Here is a 27,338-nt window from a genome sequence, read left to right as displayed (position 1 = left end):
ACCTCTGCTGCAGGAGCTACATTGGTTACCAATGGTTTCTGAGTACAATTCAAGATACTAGTTGCCACTTATAAAGTCCAATATTGCTTGGGGCCTCAGTATTTAGGGACTGCTTTTCCCCCTAATAGTTTCTGCTCATCCTATCTGAACAACTAGGGAGTGTCTGCTAAGAGGTAAGGCAGGAGGGGGGCCAGCAGCAGGCATTCTCTGTAGCAGCTTTCCTTTTTTGGAATAACTTTCTCCCTGAGGCAACGACCCCCATCCTCATGGCCTTCCAGAAGCAGGTGAAAACATAGCTGTTTCATAAAGCCTTCAGAGACCAATTACAACCAGCACTGCCATAATCTATAAATGTTAGCTTATGACTTTTAGCATTAATTCAAATTGAGACTTAACTGGATTACTATTTTAATTAATTATTATATTAACTTGTATTGCATTTTATACGTAAGATCTGTAAGCTGCCTAGGGTCATTTTAGTTTTAGGTGATAGACAAATCTCTTGAAATAATAAACCAACCAATAAAGAAATAACATAGTTTTAAAAATAACCGTGGGGTATTTTTCAACCGTGGCTCTTCCTCATTCAGGTTTTCCCTACTTAGCTCCTTTTCTTTCTCATTACAAAAGAAAAGTTTACATATTTAAGCTGTAATTATTATACACAAACACACTCAGGCAAACACACACTCCAATTTCTCTTTTACAAATTTCTGTTTGGCTTATTCTGGGAATATATTATGTTTGCACCTTTCCTCCCCCTCTCCCCACTGCCTGTTGATGTTTCCTAGTTAGGCAATGAAATGTCTGCAATACAGAGAGCACCAAGAACTCTACCGTTCAACTTTGATCTACAGTACAGATATTATTTTCTATTGGAGCTACTTAAAATGTTTTGGATTACTGCCAGCGGCTCCTGCACACTGGTTTTAAAATGGTAACTGGTCGTTGCCTTATTAAGGTACGTCGTGCAACCTATGGCCCCTTCAGGCATCATTGATTTACCATCAGCATGGGGACTGCTGAGGGAGCTGTAGTTCCATAGCTATCAAAGAGCCACAGGTTCCTCACCCTGATCAACTCTCTTTGTCTTTGGGACTCTGCTGCTCGGTTTATTCCCTTCATTTTAATAAACTCCAGAAGCCCTGTTCTAGTAATAAATATGCTTAAGTGATTGACTATTGGAAAAACATTATTCTTACAAAAAGCTACTAAAACTAATGTTGGCTTTAAGTGCTCTTGGACATCAAAAATACATTTGTGTGTTTTTTTCATATGCTCTGCACATGCTCTCTCTCATAGAGACATGACTTCCGTTATGATATCATCTGAATGCCTCATATATATCTTTTTCTATTCAATTGTACATTTGCCAAGATGTGCTAAGAGCAGGTAGGGACTTCACAGCAGCTCATGCAACCACGGCCAACTGCTGGCTTGTTGGTGATTGATATTAATACCTGCGTTACATAATTCTGCAATTCTGCTTCTTGTTCGGTGAAAAGGTATTCTTTAAATGATTTTCTTTAAAGCCAGAACAAGAGTCAAGAAATAGCCCTGCACCGACATCATTTCTTCCTCCTATCAGTATTATGATTACACTCTTGTGTAGCACAGTTAACTATTAAAACTGTCTTCCACCGAGCTGTATTTTGTAATGTTATCTAACCTGGTTCAGATCTTACCTATCTGGTCCTCAATTTGTTGTACTAATATGCACTGATTGAAGTCATTTGCTTGTCAGCGTTTTTACTTGGGAAATTAAAATAAAATATACAAACTAAGACAATCTGAGAAATGAAAGCAGCAAAATGTATGTAGCTCAGTTAACTTGAGAAATTGTCCTAATTAAATGAAGTTTTGAAGGAAGAATGAAATGCAAGACAGAATGTTTGACTTCACAGAATAATACAGGAATGGAACATTTGCTAATCTCTCATAGTGTGGACAGATATTCATGTTACATATACTGGGTATAACAAAGTTAGTAGGGCATTTCCTTACTAGTTGAAGAAAAACAGCCTCAACATCCCTCCCTCCCTCCCTCCCTCCCTCCCTCCCTCCTTTCTTTCTTTCTTTCTTTCTTTCTTTCTTTCTTTCTTTCTTTTCCTTTGCAAAACATTTTTTGTTTTATCATCCACAAAGCAGCAGAATTATTTCTTGTAAGTGAGCACTCTTAGTCAAGGTCTCTAATGTATACAGCCAAAAAGTAGAAAAAAATTGTCATATTTACTATTCATAAACCATATTTATTTATTGAACAAATAGCCAGTAAGTTGGAATTCATCATACTATGTTTCATGGGCTTGGTTGGTTTGTTTGCTTATTTATTTATTGCCTTTCCACCAATGTGGAATGTTCATTGTGGCTAAGAATGAAATAAAAAGCAAACAAATTAGGTACACAATTAGAAACCTAAAACACACAAAATAGATTAATAAAATGAAGTAGCCCTTCACTTCTTAGCTTATTTTTCATTTATAGGGGGCCAATGTAAGAGCCTAGCCTTAGAACACAGTTACTGAATATTTTGTAAAACGTAATTATTCATTATGTTACATAATGATTTGAGTTGAGTTAAAAATAGCTTGGTTTGAGTCAAAGTTCTTGAGAAGCTGGTAGCTGGGCAATTCCAGTAATACTTGGAACAAGCATACTATCTTAGCCTACTTCAATCTGACTTCAGATTTGAGATTTGTTGGAACAGATGATCTTTGGACTCTTTTACATGGCCACACCAATATGCAGTCCTCACAATCCTTGAGTCAGTATAAAAGTATGCTGTGGCCCTGACATGTGAGCCCTGTTCTGCCTCAGCAGTGAGGCTGGTGATTGGTGCTGTCTTTGTAGCTTTAATGTGGGACAATTGAAATGGATTCCCCCTCCAATTTGTTGGAGTTGCAAATCCAGTGGTAACGACTCTTCACTAGTAGCTCGTGACTTATTGACTGCAAGGGGGCAGTGGCATGTAGAGAAAGCATCTCCTCTTTGTCTATCACTAGCCTGCTCTTTGCCTAAGATACCACTTCTCCTTTTTTTCCCCAGGCACATACCTGCATATCATGTACTTTTTGACTCTTCTCCTCGTAGTTAGATGGGTTCTAGGCTTTGCCAATTGTTATACTGTATTTCTTGTAAATAAATTTCCCTTCTGTTATAGTTATAAAACCTGCTTCACTAACCATTGCTCAGGCCATTTTTCAGCTCTTAGAAATGCTCACATGCACACTTGGAACTATCCAATGATAGTTCTCCAGTGTCTGAAGTCAAGGTTCAAAGAGGTTCCATGAAGACAAGAGGAAGAGCGAGACTCCTAAACAACTTGAGAAAATATTAAAAAAGAAAGCCAGAAACTTTCAGAAATGGAGTTAGGATACTTTCAGCCTGTAGAGAAGCTGGTAGGACCAGAAATCTTTCAAGATTAAAATGCTCTTAAAGTCTCAAGGAATCAACTTTGTGCTGAACAAAGAGTGACTCACAGAAACTGGGTAGAAGAAAAGAGCCTGGGACAATCTGTCTGGCATGAATAATTACATATTTAATGGATTTATATCAAACTATAAACATTTGGAAAACCCTCTCTGACTTATATGAGAAAAGGTCAATGGACATGAGAGGGCATCTTTTCAGAAAGCTATGTAGCATGAGTCTGGAGCAGATAGAGGGATCTAAATCTAAATCTAAATCTGTATATAAATCAAATAAAAGATATTGCAAATCAGCTTTAGTAGATAAATATGACTGTACAGTAAGAAAAACTAGTTGCTTTAATTTTAAATTCATTGTCTACAAGTTACTAAGCTATGGTATATGTAGGGGAAATGAAAAAGGAAGCAGATAGTAATTTTTGTGATGAATTGCTTACAAGATGTAATCTGCATAACTCTGAGAAGCAAGAGGCAATTCTCAACCAAGAATCTACTTCTAAGGTAAGGCCAGGAAGGAAAAAAGAAAAACAGAAACAGAAATGCTTCATTTGCAGTGGCTCAGATCAACTGCAGACCATTTGTTCTAGGAAAAGGAGCCAAGACAAACCTACAATCTAAAGGTAATGACTCATCTCAGAGCAGTATAAGAAAAGGCTGGGAAGAAGGTAGAACAGCAGTCAATATTAGAGCAAAATGGCTACCAAATGGTGTCTGTTTTGATTCTATTGCAATTTCCTTCTTTCTTTTTAACAATTTTTATTAAGGATTTTTACAAGAATAAAAGGTAAACATGAAAATATACATGAAGAAAAGTTAAGAAAAAGAAGAAAGATAAAAGAAACAGTATAGATAAAGGAAAAAGAAAAAGAAATTTGAAGAAGCGACTTCTGATCTTTACAGCATTTACCAACAAACTTATTGTCTCTCCTCCCTCTTTAAGGTTACATACATAATTCCCTTCTTCCCATATTCAACCCTTATAAATCAGCAAATCAAAATTCATTTTTTTTCCATTTTCAGCAAAAAGTCCATAAAGGGTTTCCAGTGTTTTATGAAAGTACTTGTTGTTTTATCCCTGATCAAACAGGTCAATTTTACCATTTCTGCAAATTCCACCATCTTCATGATCCACTTCTCAGTTGTGGGTATTTCAGTATTTTTCCATTTTTCTGTATATAGTAGCCTCGCTGTAGTTACCATATACAAAACCAGTCTTCCATGAGTCTTTCTAATTGGCTGTCCATAAGTTCCAATAAAACAAATTCTGGTTTCATCTGAATATTAATTTTTAAAATTCTTTGTATCATCATGTGTATTGTATCCAATACTTTTTTGCTTTTTACAAGTCTATAATGCATGATAAAATGTCCCTTCATGCTTTTCACATTTCCAACTTTGATTAGAAACACCTTGATACACCTTAGATAATTTCTCTGGTGACAAACTGTATACCAGCGGTACATCATTTTATAGAAGTTCTCTCTTAAAGTAAACCACAATGTGAATTTCAGACCTTTTAACCACATTCTCTCCCATTGGTCCATCTGTATATTATAACCAAAATTCTTAGCCCATTTTATCATGCACTATTTAACTTGCTCTTTTTCCATTTCAAATCTAAACAAAAGTTTTTACATTTAAGCAATCATGTGTTCATCATTTCTACATGATTCAGTTTAAATTCTGTCTTATTCCATTCCAGTTATCTCTTTATCTGTATTAAATCTCTCTTTTAATTGTGCATATGAAAACCATTGAAAACTAAATCCCTCTACAGTCAATTGTTCTCTCAACTTCATCTTAAGTTCTCCATGTTCCTGTACTCACAAATCTTGATATGTTAATCATTTCTCTTTGCCCACTGTTTCTTTTCCATAACATGCTTCTTGTGCTGAAACCAGTAAGGGTATTTTCAGGCACAGCCTGGGTTTATATCTGTTCCATATTCTTAGTATGGCACATCTACATTAATTTTAACTTTATCATGCCATCCAAACCTCAGGTGGTGGGCTTCTAATTCCAACGTTCTTTTATTTCTCAACAACACCCACTCTTTTATCCAAACCAAACAGCAGGCTGCAAAATAATTTGAGATTGGGCAATCCTAGTTCTCCTCTTTCCTTTGCATGTTGGAGAATTATATATTTAACTCTTAGTTTCTTTCCTGCCATATAAATCTGAGTATATCGTTTTGTCATTGCTTAAAAGGTACATCATTTCTCAAAACTGGTATTGTTTGAAACAAAAACATCATTCTAGGTAGTACATAGTACATTCAGTTTTACCACAGAAATTCTTCCCAACAGTGAGAATTGTAACTTTTCCCATTTTAACACAGCTTTCTTAATTTCATTCCATACTTTATGACATAATTATTTTGAAATAACATACAGTTCATATTAGTCATGGTAATCTAGATATTTTACTTTTTTCTCAATCTGAAAACCAGTTTTTACAATAAATTCTTTTTGATCTTCCATCTTCATATTTTTTTAACATCTTCATTTTCTCATTATTAATTTTAAATCCAGCCAACATACCAAATTCCTTTAGTTTTTCCACTAACGTTTCTATTCCTTTCATAGGATTTTCCAAAATTAAAACCAAGTCATAAGCAAATGCCCTTAATTTATATACTCCTTTTTTCATGTTCATGCCAGCTATTCTTTCATCATGTCTTATGTTCCTGTTCAAAACTTCAAGGGCCAGAATGAATAATAGCAGTGAAAGCAGGCATCCTTCTCTTGTTGCTTTCTGTATTTCACAGGGTTTAGTCAATTCCCCATTGACTATAATTTGTGCCCTTTGTGGTTTGTATGTGTTTGTATGTATGTATATGAATATGTATATGTATATATATTACCCATGTAATAAATTTTTTCCCCAAAATCCATATCTTCCAAAATTTAAACAGAAATGTTCAGTTCAAATTATCAAATGCTTTCTCTGCATCAAGGAATATCAATGCAGCTTGTTTTCCATTATGCTGCTCTATTCTAATATGTTAAGAATATTTCTAATGTTATCTCTCAGTTGCCTTTTAGGCAAAAAGCCACACTGATCTTCATGAATAAAATCTTGTGAGACATTCTTCATTCTTTCAGCTAAGATCCTCATAAATATTTTATAATCATTGTTCAATAAAGATATTGGTTGGTAATTTTTTGGTAAATTCAGGTCTTGCCATTCTTTAGGAATATTTGCACCTGTCCAATGATCTGGTATCCTTTCATTATCTAGAATAGAATTCATTCATCAAATATTTATAATAGGAGGCTGGCAATCCATCTGGGCCAGGAGCTTTCCCTACCTTAGTCTTTTTTATAGCCTTACAGACTTCTCTTATTGTTATAGGTCCATTCATCATCTGCTTTTGTTTATCTGTTATCTTTGGTAAGCTTTGTTTCTTTAAACATTCATCTTCTTTTGTCAGGGAGATTTCTTCTACTTTATATAGTTTTGTATAGCACTGAATCATTTTCTTCTCATTTTTCTTTCTCAGTTTATATGCCAAACATTTCCCTGGCTTATCTACTGACTCAAAGTTCTTCCGTTTTGCAAAGTTCATTTTTATTTCCATTTTTCTAATCGTCAACACAGAGAACTGATGTTGTAAAAGTTTAATTTGCTGTAAGACATTTTTTTCTTCCTGGAAATCTCCTTAGTTCCTCCTCTTTCATCTTTACCTCCATTAAAAACTTTTGCATCTTCTCTTCTCTTTGCCTTTGCCTTTTCAATTTACTATTTTGCTGTATAAATTGCCCTCTCATAAAGGCTTTGCTGGCATCCCATACTGCCCTTAAGTCAGTGCCTTTATTACGATTATTCTCAAAAAAAAAATCTTTCAATTTCTTTTTTACAGTCCTCCATTATTGATTCCTTTTGTAACAAAGTTTCATTAAGCCTCCATCTATAACATTTAACTCTCCTCTTATATGTTAAAGTCACTGGGTTATGACCTGAAAAAGTCTTTGGCAATAACTCCACTTTATTAATACATGTAACAAGGTTTTTAGAAATCCAGAACATATCTATTCTTGAGAAAGATCTCTGTCTTTCAGAAAAATAATTATATTCTTTAGAGTCACCATTTTTATGTCTCTATATATCTATAAGTTCAAAATTATCCATCATTTAAATAAATATTTTTGGTAATTTGCCTTGCATTGTTTTAATTTCTTTCACAGATGTTCCATCTTTCTGTGGGCAAACCACTTCATTCCAGTCTCCAATAAACACCAAATCTATTAGTTTTCCCATAAGTCCTTTGAAAAATATAGCTTTCTTATCATTTAGGGCATATATTCCTACTGTCACAATCTTGGTTTCATTCAGATAAATTTCAAGCTCCACACATCTGCTATAATCATGAGTCAATATCAATTTTGGTCGTAGTTGTGAGTTTATATACAAAAAACCTCCATTTTTCTTACTTTTCCCTGCTGAAATAAATTCTTGCCCCAATTTTGTATAAGGCAATTGTTTTGTCCCTTTTTGTTATATGCATTTCCTGAAAACAAATTATATCTTGTTTTAACTTTTTCAAATAATGAAATACCCTTTTTTCTTTTCTGAGGAGCATTCACTCCATTTATGGTCCAAGTTAGGCATTTAAAATCCATATTTATGTTATAAACTTAGAAAAGTCTATACCTGTAACGCCCAGTATGGGAATCACTTCCTTAGACTCCTGCTGTATTTGCTGCACAGCTCCTTCCTTTTGATCCATTTGCATCTCTTCCAATTCCTCTTTAAACTTTTCAAGAAAAACTCTCATCTTTTGGACTGAGTTAAGTTGAAATCTCTGCTGCTTAAAAGTTAAAATCACTCCTTCCAATATAACCCAGTGAAATGGTATCTTTTTCTGTTTGAATATGTCAGTCAGGAAAGTGCGTTCTTTTCTCTTATGCGATATTCTGATAGGTATTTCTTTAAGCAAAATTACATCTGAATTATTAATTCTTAGTTTAGTATTAAAATATTGCTGTAGAACTTGGTCTCTTGTCTTCTTCCTGACAAAGTGCACAAGTACATTTCTTAGCTTTGCATATCTTATATTAATTCTGTATACTTTGTCCACTTCTGCATCCATATCTTCTAAGATTCAACAACTCTCTCCCTAATATCTTCACCAGGTTCCTCTGGAACCGCTCTCAATCTTGGACAGAGTTTTTTTCTCTCTTAATTCCAGTAGTACCATGTTGTCTAAATCTTTTCCATCTCTCAATTTATTATTTCTGTCTAATTTTCCACAAATTCTATTTTTCCTTAATTTATTTAATCTCTCCACTTATTTGCATAATAAGATTTTGGTAGATTCTTCAATTTTTTAATACATCTTTTCTTCCATATTTGCAAATCTTTCCTCCATTCTCCCTCTTCATGTAGCCAGATCTCTCTTGACAGGTTCAGTCACTGATGCTGTAATATTCTTCCTCAATTCTTCAAACATCCTTTGCAAAATCTTTGGTGGAATCCCTTTTTCTGTTATTTGCTCTATCATCCTCTCCTCCCTTCTATGATTTTTGCTGCTTTCCTGGTAGTAGCCATTTCTCTTCTTCAATTTATAATCCAGAAAGGGGAAGTAAAAAGTAAAATGAGGCTTTTTTTCCCGCTTTCCTCTATATCCTTAACTCTTTGGTCGCATTCGGCACTCCATATTCTATAGCCACATGATCTTTCACAACTTTTCCTTATCTCTTTGTTTAACAAAATCAGTCAATCATCCCTCTTAGGAAATTTAAAAAATCCTCATTCCCATGGAGGTATGTATTATTTATTTAATTAATCCAAAAGTACTTTATAATAAACAATATTCCCAATTCAACTGTTCCCTTGATCTGTTTTAAACTTCCATAGTTCAAACTCTATGTAAGCTTTTTACTGTTAGTTGCTTTTAAGTCCTTATGATTATATCTTTAGCTTTTACTTTAATCTTGCCCCAGGTCAAAGAAAAACTCAACAGGTGGTTTAGTTGCTCTGCTGCTCAGAAGATCTCTGTAACTTGAGGCTTCTGGTGGGAACATGGTGGTCTGAACAGCTGTGTTTGTGGTTCTGTGAGCAGAACTGACAATGCAGCAATTTTTGAGCTCAGGCAGGTTTTTCCTGAAGCTCAGGAATGTTTTTCCAGATAAAGGAAAACACTCAGAATCACCCCATCTGTCCTCAGGAAGGCTGCTTGCAGCCAGTAAATCACAAACAGTGTTTGAAACAACTGGTAAGAGCAGCCGGGAGTCTGGGGCGTCATCATTTCCAAGCTGCACTGTAGCCTTAAAGGGACATTAAGACTGGCCACCCCATTTCTAGATTACCCAATTTATTTTTCTTTTAAGTTTATGTACCCTAAGAGAGGCTTTCTACAGCAAGGAGAAACACATTATCTTGGTGCTTATTGTTATTTTTGTGACTAATTTCTTTAAAAAAAATCTTTTTAAGTTGTGGATTTTGCTTTCCATCCAAATATCAAGGAAGGTTGAGAGTATGTAATTGTCTCCCTGTTATTATTTTTGTACTAAATTTGAAGATTTTAGCATTTTCTTACACATTGAATCTGCTGTTTTGAACTTTCAGCTTTCTGTTGCTACTTTCTTTGGGGAACTGCCTGTTATCATACTTTCACTTGTGTAAACATGTTTTGGGATTTTCTATTATCTCCCACTTTTGCTGGTTAAGTACCTAGGGGGCGCCATAATCTACTGTGTGAGACATGGAGGATTTTAATCAGACTTTCTTGGATTTCCATCAAGACCTTAAATAGATTCTTTTTGATTCCTGTCAAGTTTTTATGCAAGGCATTCAGGACATTGTGGAAAACATAAGGTTTAAAATGTGGCATCTTGTTGGGGATGTTGTGGAAGAAATTGAAGAGCTTAACAATGATAGAAATGCTTCTTCTAATAGCAAGATTGGGGCTTCTCTTGAAATGCTAGATGAAGATCAGATAGTTGAGTTGAAGAAATTAAAGGGACAGATCGAGTTGCAAGCCATAAGTGAAATTAATTTTCTTATGGATTGTTATGGAAACGAAGGGGTTATTATGTATGGGAGCTTTTCTGTTGAGAAGTCAGAGCTTTTAAGGGGGGCAGTTGGGCTGTTCATTTCTCTATGAAAAAAAGCCCTGTGTGTATTGTGGGGATATGCAAATGCTCTGGTTTATTTTGAAGTGGGGTAAGGGTTTAAGAATATTTATCCAGACTGCGTTTAGGGCTTGTTTGACTTCATTCATCTTTAATGATTTGGATTTGGATTAAGATTAATAAGGTATAATAATAAACATATTATTAGCTTAGTTTTAGGCTTAATATGTTTAAGATTATTATAATTGTATTATTAATCATAATGGCAGACAATTTATATGCTTTTTAGTTTGATCTAGTTTGATTTAGTTTGATTAGACAGAAATGTATGGAATAGTAGTAGGAAGGAAATAATTAAATAAATGTTATCTTTGTGGGGGGAAGTTGATTAGGAAGGGTGTGTGTGTATGTGTGTATATTTATATTTATATTTATATTTCTTCTTTTTCTTTTAATATAAGGGGATGGAACAACTGTATTTAGTGATTTTTATAATGTGCCAATGGAATGATTTATAGAAATAATGTGATTTTGGTTTAATATAGAGTAAAGGATTGATTATGGAAATTTTGTTGTAAGACAGCCAGTTTGGTCTAGTGATTAAGGCACTGGGCTAGAAACCAGGAGGCTGTGAGTTCTAGTCCCGCCTTAGGCATGAAAGCCGGCTGGGTGACCTTGGGCCAGTCTCTCTCTCAGCCCAGCTCACCTCACAGGGTTGCTGTTGTGGGGAAAACAGGAGGAGGAAGGATTAGGTGTGTTCGCTGCCTTGAGTTATTTATAAAAATAATAAAGACAGGACAATAAATAAATAAATATCCTTGCTGTTAAAATTCAGAAGTCACCTCTTCTTGTAATCTTAAAAAAACCCTTTTTCTCTTGTGTTTTTCACACTTTTTTAGTTTTCTTTTTTTCTTTTTGTAGGTTTTTTTTGGTAGTTTTTATCTGTTTTAAATCTAATAAAATTCTTATTTAAAAAAATAAGATCTCTGTAACTTTCAGAGTATTTGTAATCCAAAGTGCACTAGAAATTGGAGTTTTGGGTGAACCCAGTGTCCTTAATGCAGGCTCTGCATGAAGCTGTGAACCTGATATTTCTTTCTTGGCTCCTGGTGCTCTACTCATGAGTTGCCCATAGGTTCCCTCTGGATCCTGCAGGTTTCCTTGCAAGGAGCTGCCTTCTAGAGCACAGGCGGGCAATCTCTTGGCTTCTCCTTTATCAGGAGAAGCTCCGTGGGTCCAGGCTCGCCACCCAGCTGCCAGTCTCCACCTCAGTGTCATCCCTGCTACTTGGAGACCTGTTAGTCTGCCATTTTCTCCACCTGGAAGCTAATTCTGTTGCAATTTCTAATTTAATTAAAGGGAAAGATTCACTGAAATGAATGAATATAAAGCTTCAATTTATTTGGCAAATGGGCAAAACATCACTTTAGTCAAAAAAGGCTCTATAAGATTCCATTCCATATTAACAAAGGAGAGATATGTGTGGCAGATCTGAAGTCAAGTCTGCTCTCATTAAAATATATCACAGAGAAAGGATGTGATGTAAGATTTAAAGGCAATCATTTTTATGTTACTGAAGATGGTAAATTGCTTATGAAAGGTGCCCTCCAGAAAAACAGACTATTTGAATTAAAATGTAGAGAAGATAAAGCAAGGGCAGCAAAGAATTCTAACCACAAAAGCTGTGTAGCCAAATGGCGGTAGAGAATGGAACCCAGAAACCCAGATGCCGCTTGTAAATTGGAGGGCTGAGCCAGAGGACTAAAGCTACAGCCATGTATGAATCAGTCTAGGTATGTCAAAGGTACTAAGTCAATACATGTGGAAAGAAAAGAAAAAAGGGACAAGTTATTAGAACTAGCTCACAATGGCATTTGGGGTCCAGGGTATGTTACCACCCAAGTTAAAACAAGTATATCTTCACATTCATAGATGGTTACACAAGATACACATTTTGCTATTTGCTTAGTGAAAAGAATTAGGTACTAGAAAAATTTAAAGTACATATGGCTTTAGTCAGCAGTACACTTGGGAGAAAACCTCAAGTATTGTGCACTGACAATGGGAGTGAACATACAGCAGGTAACATGCAAAGGAACCTGAAAAAGCAGAGTTGTGTATCAAGCCACAATGGCCTATATCCCAGAAGAGTATGGTTTGATACAAAGGAAAAAAACAATTCCTGATGGAAATTATGAGATACCTGTTGTAAGATGTAGGATTGGTAGAAACAATGCATCCACTTACTTGCAGAACATTATCCCTATGAAAGCCATAGATGCAAACACCAAAGAGCTGTGGCATGGAAGGAAATACAGTCTAGGAACACATAAAAGTATTTGGTTATATAGTTATGCATCTGGGCCAAAAAAAGAGAACCAAGCTGTACTAGAGATGTGAGGAAGAAGTGATAGTTGGATACTTGCAACACAGCAAGGGATACACATGACCCATTGAAATACGCAGTATTGCTTAGCTTGATGAAAGGGGAAAGACAGTAATTATGAAGACCCAGATTTTGTTCCCCATGTCCAGGCAAACAGCAGAGACCACCAGCTTTAAAGGAGGACCCATTGCATGCCCAGAAGTAAACTGTATGGCAGAACCAAAAATGGTAACTGAAGGTTACAACTGAGACATTCCAAGATCTCCAACAAAGGGGTTACACCAGAAAGTCTTTCCTACATTGCCAAGAGGGAGCAAGTAGAATGATCTCACACATGGAAGGACATCAGAAGGATGTCAGCCACTGAAAGAGACAAATGGAGAAAATCTGTAGAAGATAACATTAAAGTGTACCACAAGAATTAAACCTGGAAACTTGTCAAGCTATGCACAGAAGATAAAGTGTAAGATGCAAGTGGTTTTTCAAGGTGATGTCCAGCACCATAATATGTGACTAGTGACCAAAAAATACACCCTGAATTATGGTGATTATTACAATAATGATTATGTTGCACCATTGCTCAAAGATACTTTTACATCAAAATTCCTGCATGGAAGGAATCTATGTTTAGTAGCCACCTGGATTTGAAGAACCAGGAAAGAAAGATAAACTGTGCTAGCTTCAGAAAAGCACTTGGAGCCTGAAGCAGGCAGCTAGAACCTGGAATGGAAAGTTGAACCAGACATGTGACAACCAAGGCTTCTCAAAAGACAAATGTTATTCTTGCCCTGTCTTTACTCCAGATTTGGAAGTGACAGATGGACAAAGATTCTACCTATACATGGTTTAGTTATCTGTTAACAAGATCAGGATGGCAAGCAGACTGTAAAGACCCTCAGCAAAGAAATAGAGATGAGAATAGAGATGAAAGAGTGACAAAATATCTTACTATTTTGGCATCCAGTTAGGAGGAGAGGATGGAACTTACCTCCTTAATCAAAGACAGATAAAAGATCTTCTTGAATTTCTAGGACTAACTCAAGCAGATAAAGCTATGGAAAAGGATTTCTTCAAAACAAACTGCAAACAATGAGCCCCTGCCTGAAACTAACAAATACAAGACTGCATTTGGACACTTTTGATACTTAGCCACAGTGATGAGGTCAGACATTGCTGCAAGAGACAGAATACTCTGTAGGAAGGTGAGCACACCATCCAAAGGGGACTGTATTGGAGTCAGAAAGATGGCAGATACCTAAAGGACACTGAACACATAGATCTCAGACTGCCAGCTGGCACCAACCATCAGCTGGTGGGCTATATGGATGCATCCTGGGCAGAAGTCAGAACAGAATGTAAATGTACAAGTGGACAATTATTCCTGAACAGAGGTGGAGTAATCAGTTTGGACAAGCTAAAAGCAATCCGTTCACCCACCAAAGCAGAGTATTTATCTGCAGCACATGTATGACAACTTGTCAGGAACTTTGGGATTGTCCTACAGGTAATCCTCAACTTATGACCACAATAGGGACTGGAAAATTCATCATTAAGTGGTGTGGTCATTAAGTGAAGCATCATGTAACATTTTTGTGGCAGTCAAGTGAATCATCTTGTCATTAAGTGAATAATGCAGTCATTAAGTGAATCACCTGGTTCCCCATTGATTTTGCTTGTCAGGAGCTGATTGGGAAGTTTGCAAATGGCAATTGCATGGCCTGGGACACTACAAACATAAATACATGCTAGTTGCCAAGTGCCCGAATTTTGATCATGCGACCGTGGGGATGCTGTGACAGTTGTAAGTGCAAGGACCAGTCATAAGTCACTTTTTTCAGTGCCATTGTAACTTTGAATGGTTGCTAAATGAATGGTTGTAAGTCAAGGACTACCTGTATTTGAGGACAATCAAAGATGCATTTAACCCAAATGAGAAAACTATACTCCAGAACAAATATCAGCTTCAAGATGTAGTTCAGTCCAAGAAATCAACTCCACATTAAGGCTAAAACTACTTTTATTAAGATTGGCTGTAGTAACAGGATCTTGCAAATCTAATTATGGTTTACCTCCTCTCCCTTTTATACTAATGTGAATTAGGGAGGTGTCTGCCTGAGACATCTTCATTGTTTGTTTCCAAGTTCCCTTCCTCATTGTAACAGATCTCCCCTTTCTCTGTCAAGGTTACCTTCTTTACTTTCTGCATCAAAGCACACAGACACCAAGGATCCCAATGAGTAAGATATTCAAGAAGAGGGACTTTTATTTTTGTTTGTATTTATTTTTTATTTTTATCCCACCTTAATTATTTTTTATAAATAACTCAAGGTGGCAAACATACCTAATACTCCTTCCTCCTCCTGTTTTCCCCACAACAACAACCCTGTGAGGTGGGCTGGGCTGAGTGGGAGTGACTGGCCCAGGGTCACCCAGCCAGCTTTCATGCCTAAGGCTGGACTAGAACTCTCCTGCTACACCTGATTGGCTCTTGGGTTGAGAGAGAGGGACTGGCCTAAGGTCACCCAGACTTAATGAACTAAAATACTATACTGCCCATCAGAAGAGTTCTGGTGGGTGCATTTACTAATGGCACAGAACCGTTCAAGAGATTATGGGAATTGTGGGTCAGTTGACAAGCCAATGGGAACACATCTGCCACCTGCTCTTCTCAATGTGTGGTGGTGTGAGGTTAAGGAAGTCTGGGCAGGTGACTCTGGACTTGAATCTGTTGCTCAGGTTGCTTCTGAACACTTGCCAAGAAGAGTGCAACACCTATGCACAGAGCATGCAAAAAGCCTGAACATTGTGTAATGGTTGCCTACTCTAAAACACCATCAGACTCATGAGCAGGAATTCAAAGATATCTGATTTATTAAAGAATAGTATGCAGGATCACAGAGAAAGCTGAGAATGATGAAAGCACACCAAATTCAAATTAAAAACCTGTCAGGGTCAGTCTCGCTTCGCAATAAGACACAGACTCACTTAATGGGTATTAAGGATTTCTGGTTTATTGGAATGATGGCTGACAGAACAAAAAACGGGAACGGGGGTTGTGGTGTGGAGGTGCCCATTTTATACCCTCTTGTATGACCCCGGGCTCCTCCACCCTCTATTGTCCCAATCCCTCTTGATGGGACCCTTGATTGCTGCCTGGGCGTTTTCCCGGTGTCTTCTCTTGTCTTCTTGATTCTGGTGTGTCCTCCAGGGCACCAGGTGCGGCTTATCTCTGCTCATCCGATGTCCTTCTTTTCAGCTGCATATGGGTCCATGGGTGTGGGTGCTTTGGGTGCTTGTTTTAATCCCTGTTTTAATTATCTTCTTCCTCTATTCCTTGATGATCATGATCTATGTTGTGCCTTGCAACGAGGTCATGACAAAACCCTCCGTGCAAATGAAATCCCTCCCCCCGCAAAGTCTTTTCAAGTTCACAATCCCAGGTGCTCCTAACGGTTTCTGATGGTCTGTGGGAAAAGGCCTTGAACAGAGCACATAACCCAAACACATTCCATTGTACTGATGAGCTTGGTACAAGGTCCCACAGCAGCTCCCTCCCAAGCAGAAACGCGTGTCAGCACCATGGCATGTGAAACGTTACGATGTATAAACTACATTGAATCAGTGAACATGACATCCTGCCCCCCCAAAAAAAAATATGTCAAGCAGCAGGCTTCAAAGGATAAGCAAGGTGGAAACGGTTAACTAAATCAGGTGCATTAACATGGTGAGCAGACACCCATTCAGGATGAGGAAAGTGTTTCCATCGGACCAGATAGTGAAGGGTGCCTCGAAGTTTGGGAGAATCAATGATGTCCTTGACTTCAAAGTGTTGGCCATCAATCATAATTGGAGCAGGAGGAGGAGGTTGAGGGTGCCAGTGTGGAGAGCGGTGCACAGGCTTAAGCAAGCTGCAATGGAAAACAGGGTGCAAGCGTTTCAAATTGTGAGGCAGTTCCAATTTAACAGTAACTGGATTGACAAGATGAACAACAGGAAAAGGACCAATGAATTTGGGAGCAAGTTTTTTAGAGGGTTGAGGTGATTTGATAAATTTAGTAGATAGATACACCTGATCCCCAACTTTGAAGTCGTGTTGTAAAGAGCAATGCTTATCAGCTTGGGATTTGTAAGCAGCCTGGGCATCAGCCAAAGCTTGTTGAATGACTGGCCAGGAGTCAGACAGTTTAACAGCCCAGTCAGATGCAGAACATGGTTGGGAAGGGGGCCGTGGCAGTTCAGGGATGGGAACAAAGTCGTGACCAGAAACCATGTGAAAAGGGGTTTGTCCGGTACTTTGATGGACAGCATTGTTGTAAGCAACTTCAGCAAAAGGTAACAACTCCACCCAATCATCCTGATGGTAATGCCAATGTGCCAATGTATGCTCTAAGAAACTGTTCAAGAGTGGAATTTAAAATCTCAGTAGAACTGTCAGTCTGGGGATGGGATGATGTGGACAGTGCTTGTTTAGTGCCGATCAATTTTAAAAATGATTTCCAAAACTGGGAAGTAAACTGTGTGCTGCGGTCAGAGATCAAATGGGAGGGGCTACTGTGGAGGCGGTAGATGTGGTGGAAAAATAGGTGCGCTAATTGTGGGGCTGATGGGATGGATGCACATGGAATGAAATGAGCTTGCTTGGAGAAAAAATCTTTTACAACCCAAATGACAGTTTTCTTCTGACTGGGAGGTAGGTCCACAATGAAATCCATAGAAATCTCGTCCCAAGGACAGGATGGGCTGGCCACTGGCTGTAAAAGCCCCTGTGGTTTCCCTCCTTTTTGTTTTGACATGGCACAAACAGGACAGGAAGCAACATAGTCTTTTACATCACGTCTTAAGATTGGCCACCAAAATTGACAGCGAACCAAATGCAGGGTTTTGACAAAACCAAAGTGTCCAGCAAGTTTATCATCATGGGAATGTTGTAAAATAGCAGCTCTTAAAGTTTCAGGCACATAAAGGCGATGTTCCACCCATGCCAGACCGTTTTCAAAAGAAACATTGTCTCTATTAGCTAGCAACCAAGTGTCAGATTTCAGTGCCTGGAGAAAGTCCTTCTGTAATTGACAAGGAACTTGCAGTTTCTGCTCCCCAGGCTGGGCTGGGGGCAAGGTTGCCTGCGCACGGGTCTGGCTCTGAGTGACAGCAACCAAGCCCAGTTGTGGTTCAGTGAGAACAGTCCCAACCACATCTGCTACCTGGTCAAGGTCCTGAGGTAACCGTGACAAAGCATCGGCCAGAAAGTTTTTCTTTCCCGGAATAAATTTTAACTGGAAGTTAAAGCGACTGAAAAACTGAGCCCAGCAAATCTGTTTAGGGCTGAGACGTCGTAGGGTGCAGAGGGCTTCCAAATTCTTGTGATCGGTCCAAACCTCGAAAGGGCATTTAGCGCTTTCAAGGAGATGGCGCCAGGTTTCTAAAGCTGCTTTTACAGCAAATGCCTCCTTCTCCCAAACATGCCAACAGCGTTCTGTTTCAGAAAATTTCCTGGATAGATAAGCGCAGGGTTTTAAGAGATTTTCTGAATCCCTCTGCCACAAAATAGTCCCAATAGAGGTGTCAGAAGCATCAACTTGGACTACAAAGGGGCATTAAGGATCAGGGTGCTGTAGAATAGGCTCAGCAGTGAAAAGGGTTTTTAATTTCTCACATGCTGCCTGGCATTCAGGCATCCAAGTCACTACTGCCCCAGATTTTTTTACTTTTTGTGTCTCCCCCAAACGCTTGGTATGGAGTAAATCAATGAGGGGCAGAGCAATCTGAGAGAACCCCTGGATAAATTGTCAATAGTAATTACTGAACCCTAGGAAACTTTGTAATTGCCTCCGGGTGTGGGGACGTTCCCAACTTAGAATCACCTGAATTTTTGCAGGGTCCATTTCTATACCCCTGTCAGACACTCGATAGCCCAGATAGTCAAGTTGGGTTTTGTGAAACTCACATTTGGAAAGTTTGGCATAGAGTTTGGCATCTCTAAGTTTGCGTAACACCTGTCTGAGGAGGCGTTTGTGTTCCTCCTCAGTTTCAGTGTAAATGAGAACATCATCTAAATAAACCAGGACCCCTTTAAACAAATGATCATGTAATACTTCATTAATCAATTGCATGAAGACTCCAGGTGCCCCTGCTAATCCAAAAGGGAGGACTTTGTACTGAAATGATCCTATTGGCCATTAAAAGCAGTTTTCCACTCATCTCCAGCTTTTATGCAAATGCAGAAATAGGCTTCGCGAAGATCGAGCTTGGAGAAAATCTTGCCCTTAGACAAGTGAGCTAACATGTCCTTCATGAGCGGAAGAGGGTACTTGTTGAGAATTGAGATGGAATTTAACCCTCGATAGTCCGTACAGAGTCAAAGCATGCCATCTTTCTTTTCCCGGAATAGCACAGGGGCCCCAACTGGGGAATTAGCAGGTTCAATAAACCCCCTTGACAGATTTTTGTCAATGAAGTCCCGTAATGCCTCGAGCTCCTTCTGAGTGATCGGATAGATTTTTGGCTTGGGCAATTGAGCGTTAGGGACCAACTCTATTGCACAGTCAGTTTTCTGGTGGGGGGGGGGTAACTGATCTGCTTCCATCTCCTTAAATATGTCTGCAAATTCTTGGTATTGAGCAGGCAAGCCTTCTAAATGTGGCAAGTCAGGGCACGGTGTGGCGATTGCTGCCCTTCCAACCCCCGCTCATGCAACTATATCTGCTGTAGGAGCTTGATAAAATCCATCTGCAAAAGTCACAGTTCTGTGCTCCCAGTTTATATAGGGGCTTCGATAGGTCAACCATGGGATCCCCAGGATTACCAAGGGATTGCCAACAGGTGCTACAACGAATTTCAAAGTCTCACGGTGACTGCCCATTTGCATTGCCACAGTTCCAGTGAAATGGGTTGCCCCCCCCCCGCTGTTGAACCATTCAACTGTGTGAAGATCAAAGGATGCTGGAGGGGGAAACTAGGCAGTTCCAAAGCAGCAACCAGATCAGGGTGAATTAAACACCTGGAACACCCAGAGACAATTAAAGCCCATACCTCTGTAGTTTTTGTGTGGGAATCCAATTTCACTTTTACTGCTAAAGTGGGACAGTCAGCACTCACCATAGCATCTTCACGCCCATCCTCTTCCACCTGCCCGGTGGCGCCCTTCATGGCAGGTGGCTGGCGTTTTCCGCCGGCTCCTTAGAGTCGTCTTCAGCCTCTCCCGAGAAGTATATTACTTCTTCAGCATTGGCTGTCCCTTTGGCTGCTGTCATTCGCCGTGAGGGGGGGGGGTGATTTGGCCGGCAGCTTCCCCGCTCGATCTCCCCCCTTGGCTTTTGGGCAATCAGCTGCTCAATGGCCTCCTTTCTGCATTGGAGATGCTGAACCCTCATGTAGTGCCGATCTCTCTCCTCATCCCAGGCTTTATAGCTTGGCCAGGCAGCAGTCACAGCACTTCGGGGTCCCCTCATGGTGGTGGGTGGTTTTTCAGATTTTCTAGTTTGCATGAAGGTATGCTGAGCATGCTCAGCCTTTCCTGCCAGACAGATCCAGTCGTACAATGGCTTGGGGTCGTCTCTACACAACGCCTACCGTAGGACGTCCCGGTTGAGTCCCTCTTTAAAACGCTCTATTAGAGTGGACTCAGACCAGTCAGTGATTTTCCCAGCCAGAGCTTTAAACTCTAGGGCATAATCAGCTACTGACATTTGGCCCTGGGTAAGATCCTTCAGCGCCTTCTTAGCTCTTGCCTTGGCCAGAGGATCTTCAAAATGCAGCTTTAATGCCCACATGAAATCATCAAAATAATCAAGTGCAGGGGAGTCAGCATCACTTAATTGAACATACCAGTCAGCCACTCGACCCTTCAGTTTGGTGGCAATGGCAGTTATCTTAGCCTCTTCGGAAGGGAAGCATGTCCCAAACTGCCTCATATAACTTTTAGCATTAGTTAAAAAGGAAGATAACTTTGTTGGATCCCCATCAAATTTGACAGTAAAGTCTCTCACCCTGCCTCCAGTTGGAGTGGAGCTGGCAGTCACTTGAGTGGTTGGGCCCCAGGTTACAGTAGCTTTCCCTTTTTGGGGTGGGGACACTGATGACCGAGCCCTGCAGGGTGGAGATTCATCCCGGAACCGTCACTGGCCCTGCTCCGCTGGCGGTCTGGATGGGAGGATGGGGGATGGTTGTGGGAAGCTGGGATCTCCTCCGCACCTCCCTTGCCCCTCCAATGACAAAGACAGGTTTCTTAACATGTACTCCATCAATTCTATTTTGGCTTCCACCACTCTTATTCTCTCAGAGGTTCGAGAGACCCCTCTCCTTCGCGTGCCTGCTTTCCTCTCAGTTGACACCGTAGTAGATTCTTTGTCTGGGGTTAGTGGGCACCGATACTTCCAGGACGTCCCCGACACCCCAGGTTGTGGTTCCCCCACTTCATCCAAGGTGATCAACTCTGCGAGCAATTCGCTGGGTGCAAGTTGCTTTGGCTCTTCCCCATCGTCAGATTCCTTTGCATCAGAATTGGAACTCGATTCATCCTGGGATTCTGAAGGTTCTGGGGTGAGGTTCAGTTCTCCGCTCTTGACCATCGACTCGGGCATCAAGCTAGCCATCTCCTCGAGTCCCCCGCTCATGGATTTTGACTCAGCCATTGTTAACTATTTTCCCTGGCAAGACTGATCTTGGTAGGAGCTAACAGTACAACTTTGGGATTCTCAGCTTTATGTAATGGTTGCCTATTCTAAAACACCATCAGACTCATGAGCAGGAATTCAAAGATATCTGATTTATTAAAGAATAGTATGCAGGATCACAGAGAAAGCTGAGAATGATGAATGCGCGCCAAATTCAAACTAAAAACCCTCGGTGCAAATGAAATTCCTCCCCCCGCAGAGTCTTCTCAAGTTCACAATCCCAGGTGCTCCTAACGGTTTCTGATGGTCTGTGGGAAAAGGCCTTGAGCAGAGCACATAACCCGAACACATTCCATTGTACTGATTTCGCATACAAAGCTTGGTACAAGGTCTCACAGCAGCTCCCTCCCAAACAGAAACGCGCGTCAGCACCATGGCATGTGAAACGTTACGATGTATAAACTACATTGAATCAGTGAACATGACACATTGCTAGGTAGATTAAAGCAGTATACAAGTGATTGCTGCATTCTAGGAGAGAGCTTGAGTGACTGTGAAACCAGGTTGTATGAGAACAAAAATGATTCGTAATTAGAAGGAAATAAGGTTAAAAAATTGCTGAGATTTTGGTTAACTCAGCAATATATTTCTTTGGCGTGTAAAAGAATGTCACACATTTTGTAAAGCAATATAAGTAACTCTTATTGAAAACTTTTTTTAAAAAACACTGACATCATTGTCAATACCATTATCATAATATATGAATTAGGGGCCATAAGCAAGTTGCTGAAAAATGTAGTTACAAAAGTTTTCAGGAAAAAAATAATAGACCCTAGATGAACACTGTAAAATGAAATTCACAGGTGTTAAGCTGAGTCCTTTTAACTTGCTCAAAGTAACATCCAATGTGGCATTCTTGTGATAACATCATATAACTTTGTAAAGGATGCTTATCAGGGTAAAGCTTATAAAATGTTTGTGTCCACTGTATGGCAGTCACTTTGTTCCAATGAAAAAGTCTCCTTGAAGTTATTTTAAAATTTCATGAAATCACCTCTGAGGCAAGGTTTGAGAAGGGATCAGCCATCTGTCTGAACATAGAGTCAGCAATGAAGAGATATTTGGGAGGTCTCCCAAGATCCCTTGGTGCTTAAGAGGAATGTCCTTCTCTTCACATACAAGTCAATTATCAAACTCTGCAAGGCTGGCAAGCTCAGCAAACGAGGACCACTTAGATTTCTGGAAAGATCTTTATTGCTGGTAGGGTAATAGAACAGAATTCTGAAAGCCTAGCCAAGTAATTCTCCTGCACAACTTTTACCTAGTGTAATTAAGGCAGAGTTACTCTGAGTCTCTTTCTCACAGTCTCCCCTTCCTATCAAATCTCCTGTAACATCTCTGTTTCCCCCCTCAATGTCTTGCTGCCCCTTTGTGTTCCAAACTCTGTTAGGCATTCCATTACATCAATCAGGGCCAGGATTTTCTTCTTTTTCTCTGCATTTACACAGCCTCCCAGTCAACACAGCCACTCCCTCAGGTACTCTTGGTTGACACACAGATATTCTCAGAGAAGTATCCTAATAACAAAACTTTCTGTCTTCAGAAAGAAAAGCTTTCCATTCACCACCCCAGTTGTTTCATTTCTTTGGTTCAGTTTCTTGTGGCTAATCAAAAGTAGGAAGAGACAAGGTAAATTAGCACTTAAGGTAGTAATGTTTTTTGGGTTGCATCCTAAAAGACGCTTCAGAGCACATGGAGGCACAAACACAGCACTTGTCTGGAATTCCAAGCAACCACATCTTTCCCTGGGATTGTGTGGCCTTGAATCTAAAGCACTGCACATATTCCCTCTGGCTGTGTATGGAATATAGAATAGACAGATCAAGTTTTAGATTTCTTCCTTGTTTATCCACTTTATTCTGCAAGCCTGCTGTATGCATGTGTGTGTCTTTCTTTCTTCTACTTAGTTTTATTTTCATTTAATATCTTTCCTGCCAAATAAAATTGTGTTGGCATTTGTGATGCCACTTGTGTAAAGCTTGATTTTTCTGCAATCATGTTTTCACTTTTTCTGGGTTTTCCTATTTTATGTAAGATTTTAAACTGCATGATGTTTAGAAGCCCAATATATATAATGGAAATCTGTGGATCGATAGTAGAAATAATGGACATGTATGAAAGATTGCCTCTTCCCATAATCTCTTCCTGTGCTTGGAGAACTTTATCAGATGCCCTGTTCCAAGTGTCATAATTGAATGGGTGGTTATTTGATAGCAGTTTCTTTTAGATGCAGTTATGCAGCTATGGAATGCCTTCCTCAGAGAAGTCTTCCAACTTCCTACTTGGTTGATTTGTGACATCAGGCAAATACTTTTTTTTCCTTCATTCTCTCATGTCCTGTAAAATACTACACACTTTGTTGTCCAGAAGTATTTTAAAATTGTTTGTTGGAAATAGTTTTATCTCCATGGAAGTTTTGAATCCTTTAAATCCTTTAAATCCTTGTTTGTATTTTAGTCTTCGTTCTTGTAAATTGTCTTTGAGGTTGCTCCTGATTTCTTTATTTAACTGGAGGTTACTGAATTTGACGTATATAGTGTCAGCTTGCCACAGGATGACTCACAAGTTAGAAAAAAATGAAATGAGGTACTCAAGTCCAAACAGACATATAAAATAAGGATTGTATGATCTATCCAGCTGTGTTATTTTTTTTTCCTGCAAAATGTGTGTTGCTAATGGATTTGATTTCTGTTTCCCTTTAGAACACCTTCCCAATTGAATTTTGTGGACGATGGTCAAAGAACACTACCTGGCTTAATGGGCACCCACCACAAGATGGCGATAACGTCACAGTAGAAAGAGGACATATTTTACTATTGGATACTAACACAAGCATTCTTAATATGCTTCACCTCAAAGGTCTGACTCTCTCTTTTTTTCTGACCAGCCCTTTTTTCCAGTGAAGGAATTTCATTGTTAGAGAAACCTGAATGAGAATACTAGTCAGTACTAAATGTAGGAAACATTGGGAAAATTCTTTCCTGCTAACCTTTGTTAAATCATATTTATTTGTCATTCCTCTGTGTGTGTGTGTGTGTGTGTGTGTACACCCACAGCCAGCCAGACAAAGTAAACATGATTGAACAAGATTAGCAGAAAGTATCCTGCCTCCATGGAATTATTCAATGCTACTGGAGATACTCCCTTGCTCACACCTACATATAAAGATGTAATATTAGTGCTGTAGTAATAATAACATTATTACTCACTTTGTGATGGAACAACATGGACCCTGTTACTGACAATTAATGTTGCTGATGTACTGAGGTGACTGCCCTTATTTTTATCATGTCAAATTACCAGGGTTTTGAATCCTAAGATAAATTCAAAGGAAGTTAAATGGAAGAAAAATCCTGTTATTTCCCCTTTTATAGATTTCCAAAACCCACACTAGAGACTTGGAGCCCCCTCCTGGTGTAGAATGAAGAATGGAAGATGGTGGAAGGAGAGAAGGCAAACTTTCTGTTTGTGAAGTTGTGAATTTAAGGAACTTATTTTACAGTTTAAGCCAGTGTGTTGAATAGAATCCATAAAGTTGGAGGGGACCTTTTGGATCATTAAGAGCAATTCCCTGCTCTGTGTAGGAAATCCAGTGTTAGATCATTCCAAACAGTTGGCTATATAGCATCTGCCACCCCTCTATTGTCTGACTGCTTTCTTCTTCTAAATAATTTCCTGATGTTCAGTCCTATTCTGCTGTTTTATTAAATAAACTCATTAAACAGCAGCAAACACTCCCCCCTCCCCCCCCCATATTTCTGCATCTGAAAACTCTTCCTGCATGTCAGGAGGACTAGCTTGTGTCCTGCCCGTATCGTCTCTAGGCATAGATATGCCATTCTACAACAACATTATCTGGCTAACAATTGCTATATCAGGAAAACATTAAAATACAGCAACATACTGAATGCAGTGGGGCATGTTCTTCTTTCCTTTAAGAATTTCCAAGTATGGCTTGATAAGAGCTTTGTATAATGGAGGAAATCTCTAAGCACAGGAGCTTTGCACTGTTAACTTTAAGAATACAAAATGGCTCACTGAGAAAAGTAATATTTTCCTTTTTATTGGCTTTATGAAAGATATGCAAAACATTTCTTCAGATGGTATTATTTGGATGATACAGCCACATGAACTCAGGAAAGCATGCCTTATCAACTCATTAAAATAGCCTTTTGAACACAGTCAGGTGAAAAATGGCCTTAGGAATACAGAATAGTAACATTCTTGACACACTCGTAGTCTCGTGCTAAATATGTCAAAGAATCCTCTTCATATGCTGTTTTCCATTCCATAGTGGAGAGCCCTGTATTGTCTTCTGAAGCAAATGTCTTAGCAAACTGACTGTGATGCTTTCTTTAAGAGCAAAGGAACTTGAAACTGTTTTAAATTAGGACGTTGGACTTTTCAACCAACCTGCTTCTACTTCTTAAAGGATGGTTGCGGTACCTCCCACTTGGTAATAGTTATTATCCAGACAAGCAACCAAGGGAGCCGGGGGTGATGGTGGTGGGGATGCAGGGAGGGAGAGAGAAGACAAAGGAAGATGTACTAGCACTTGGGCCAGAGATATTCAAATGAGCCACAATCTGAGTTAGCTCACAAATTGTCCTATAAAACATTATCATAATGCAGTTCAAAATGAGCCTCGCCAGTGGCAGTGTGTCAAGTAGCAGGCTGTGCACCAAATGGGGCATTGCTGAAGTCACAACATCCACCCTTGCCCCATACTGAGAGATTTAACTTTTAAAAACAAAAGTGGGGTGTGAATCCACTAGAATGGAAGCTGTGCTACAGGCAGGCCAACTCTAACCTAGCAGAAAGGCTGCGCGGAGTCTTGCTAGTTCATTTACTTTTATGGAAAAGCAGTGCTGTTCATTGCTGCAGAAGGGTTTCACTTGAGCTTAAAAGAATAACAAAAACCTTTTAGCCTATCCTTTTTTAAAGTGGCAGATAATAACACTGCAGAGGATCAAAACAGTGGATAATACAATAGAGAAATTCATGAAGAAGAAACTGCTGTCTTATTACCTCTGATGCCTTAACCCACCATGGAGAATATGCGATAGGTCAGAATTTGGCAGGGGTTTGTGTCTGTAGGTTGCTTCCACCTCTATAATTTTAGATAGGGGTATTTTAATAAATGAAACTGGAAAATCATCTTTGAAATGAGCTCTTTTGTCTTCATCTGCTGTTTGGAAATCAAACTGCTGCTCCAGACAGAGCTCTTCCCTCCCCTCTTTAGTTGCCAACTATATACAGCAATATTATTATTTATACCTATATTTTTCAGGACACCACACAAAAAAGTCCTGTGAAGTATAAAGATGCTTATGTATACTTCTATCTGAAAAGCTAAACTTTCAGGATGGATTTTGGTGAGATATTAGTACCACTGGTCTTAACCTTATTTCAGCCCTGTCTTAAATGGTCACAGGATTCTTCTAACGGAAGGACGTGAGAATGTCACAAAGTGGACCTATCTCTTGCGAACGTGTCTTTCATCTGCTCCACTATCCCTTTGTCAGTTTAAGTCCTGTGCTTCCACTTGCACTTGCGACTAGATCTAGTAGCTCCATTAATCAAGGAAGTGATCAACTGCCATGGTGGTGGGTCTGATTCTGCTTTCTGTCTCTCTGAAGTCTATAAAAAAAGTCCATGTGGGTAAAAATAGGTTTCCACAGCAGCTGTTACCATTGCTGCTGATCCTGCCAGGCATAAATGCCAGTATGCAATGGTCATAACCTTTTTTCTACTCTGGCATTTGCTTTCTTTGGCA

The 27,338-nt window shown here is 39.2% G+C and overlaps 1 protein-coding gene across 1 annotated transcript in view; it reads left to right on the top strand.

Annotated features, from left to right (window-relative positions):
* PKHD1 (PKHD1 ciliary IPT domain containing fibrocystin/polyductin) overlaps positions 1 to 27,338 on the top strand; it is a 282,461-nt gene that overhangs the window by 90,220 nt on the left and 164,903 nt on the right. The window contains exon 29 of the mRNA XM_063301310.1: positions 24,265 to 24,421. Coding sequence (XP_063157380.1) covers positions 24,265 to 24,421 — 157 coding nt within the window. The remainder of the gene's footprint in view (positions 1 to 24,264; positions 24,422 to 27,338) is intronic.

The sequence above is a fragment of the Candoia aspera genome, chromosome 1, assembly GCF_035149785.1.
Source record: "Candoia aspera isolate rCanAsp1 chromosome 1, rCanAsp1.hap2, whole genome shotgun sequence".
Taxonomy (NCBI): domain Eukaryota; kingdom Metazoa; phylum Chordata; class Lepidosauria; order Squamata; family Boidae; genus Candoia; species Candoia aspera.
Note: the sequence above shows the minus strand (reverse complement) of the source record. Positions and strands in the feature narration are given on the sequence as shown.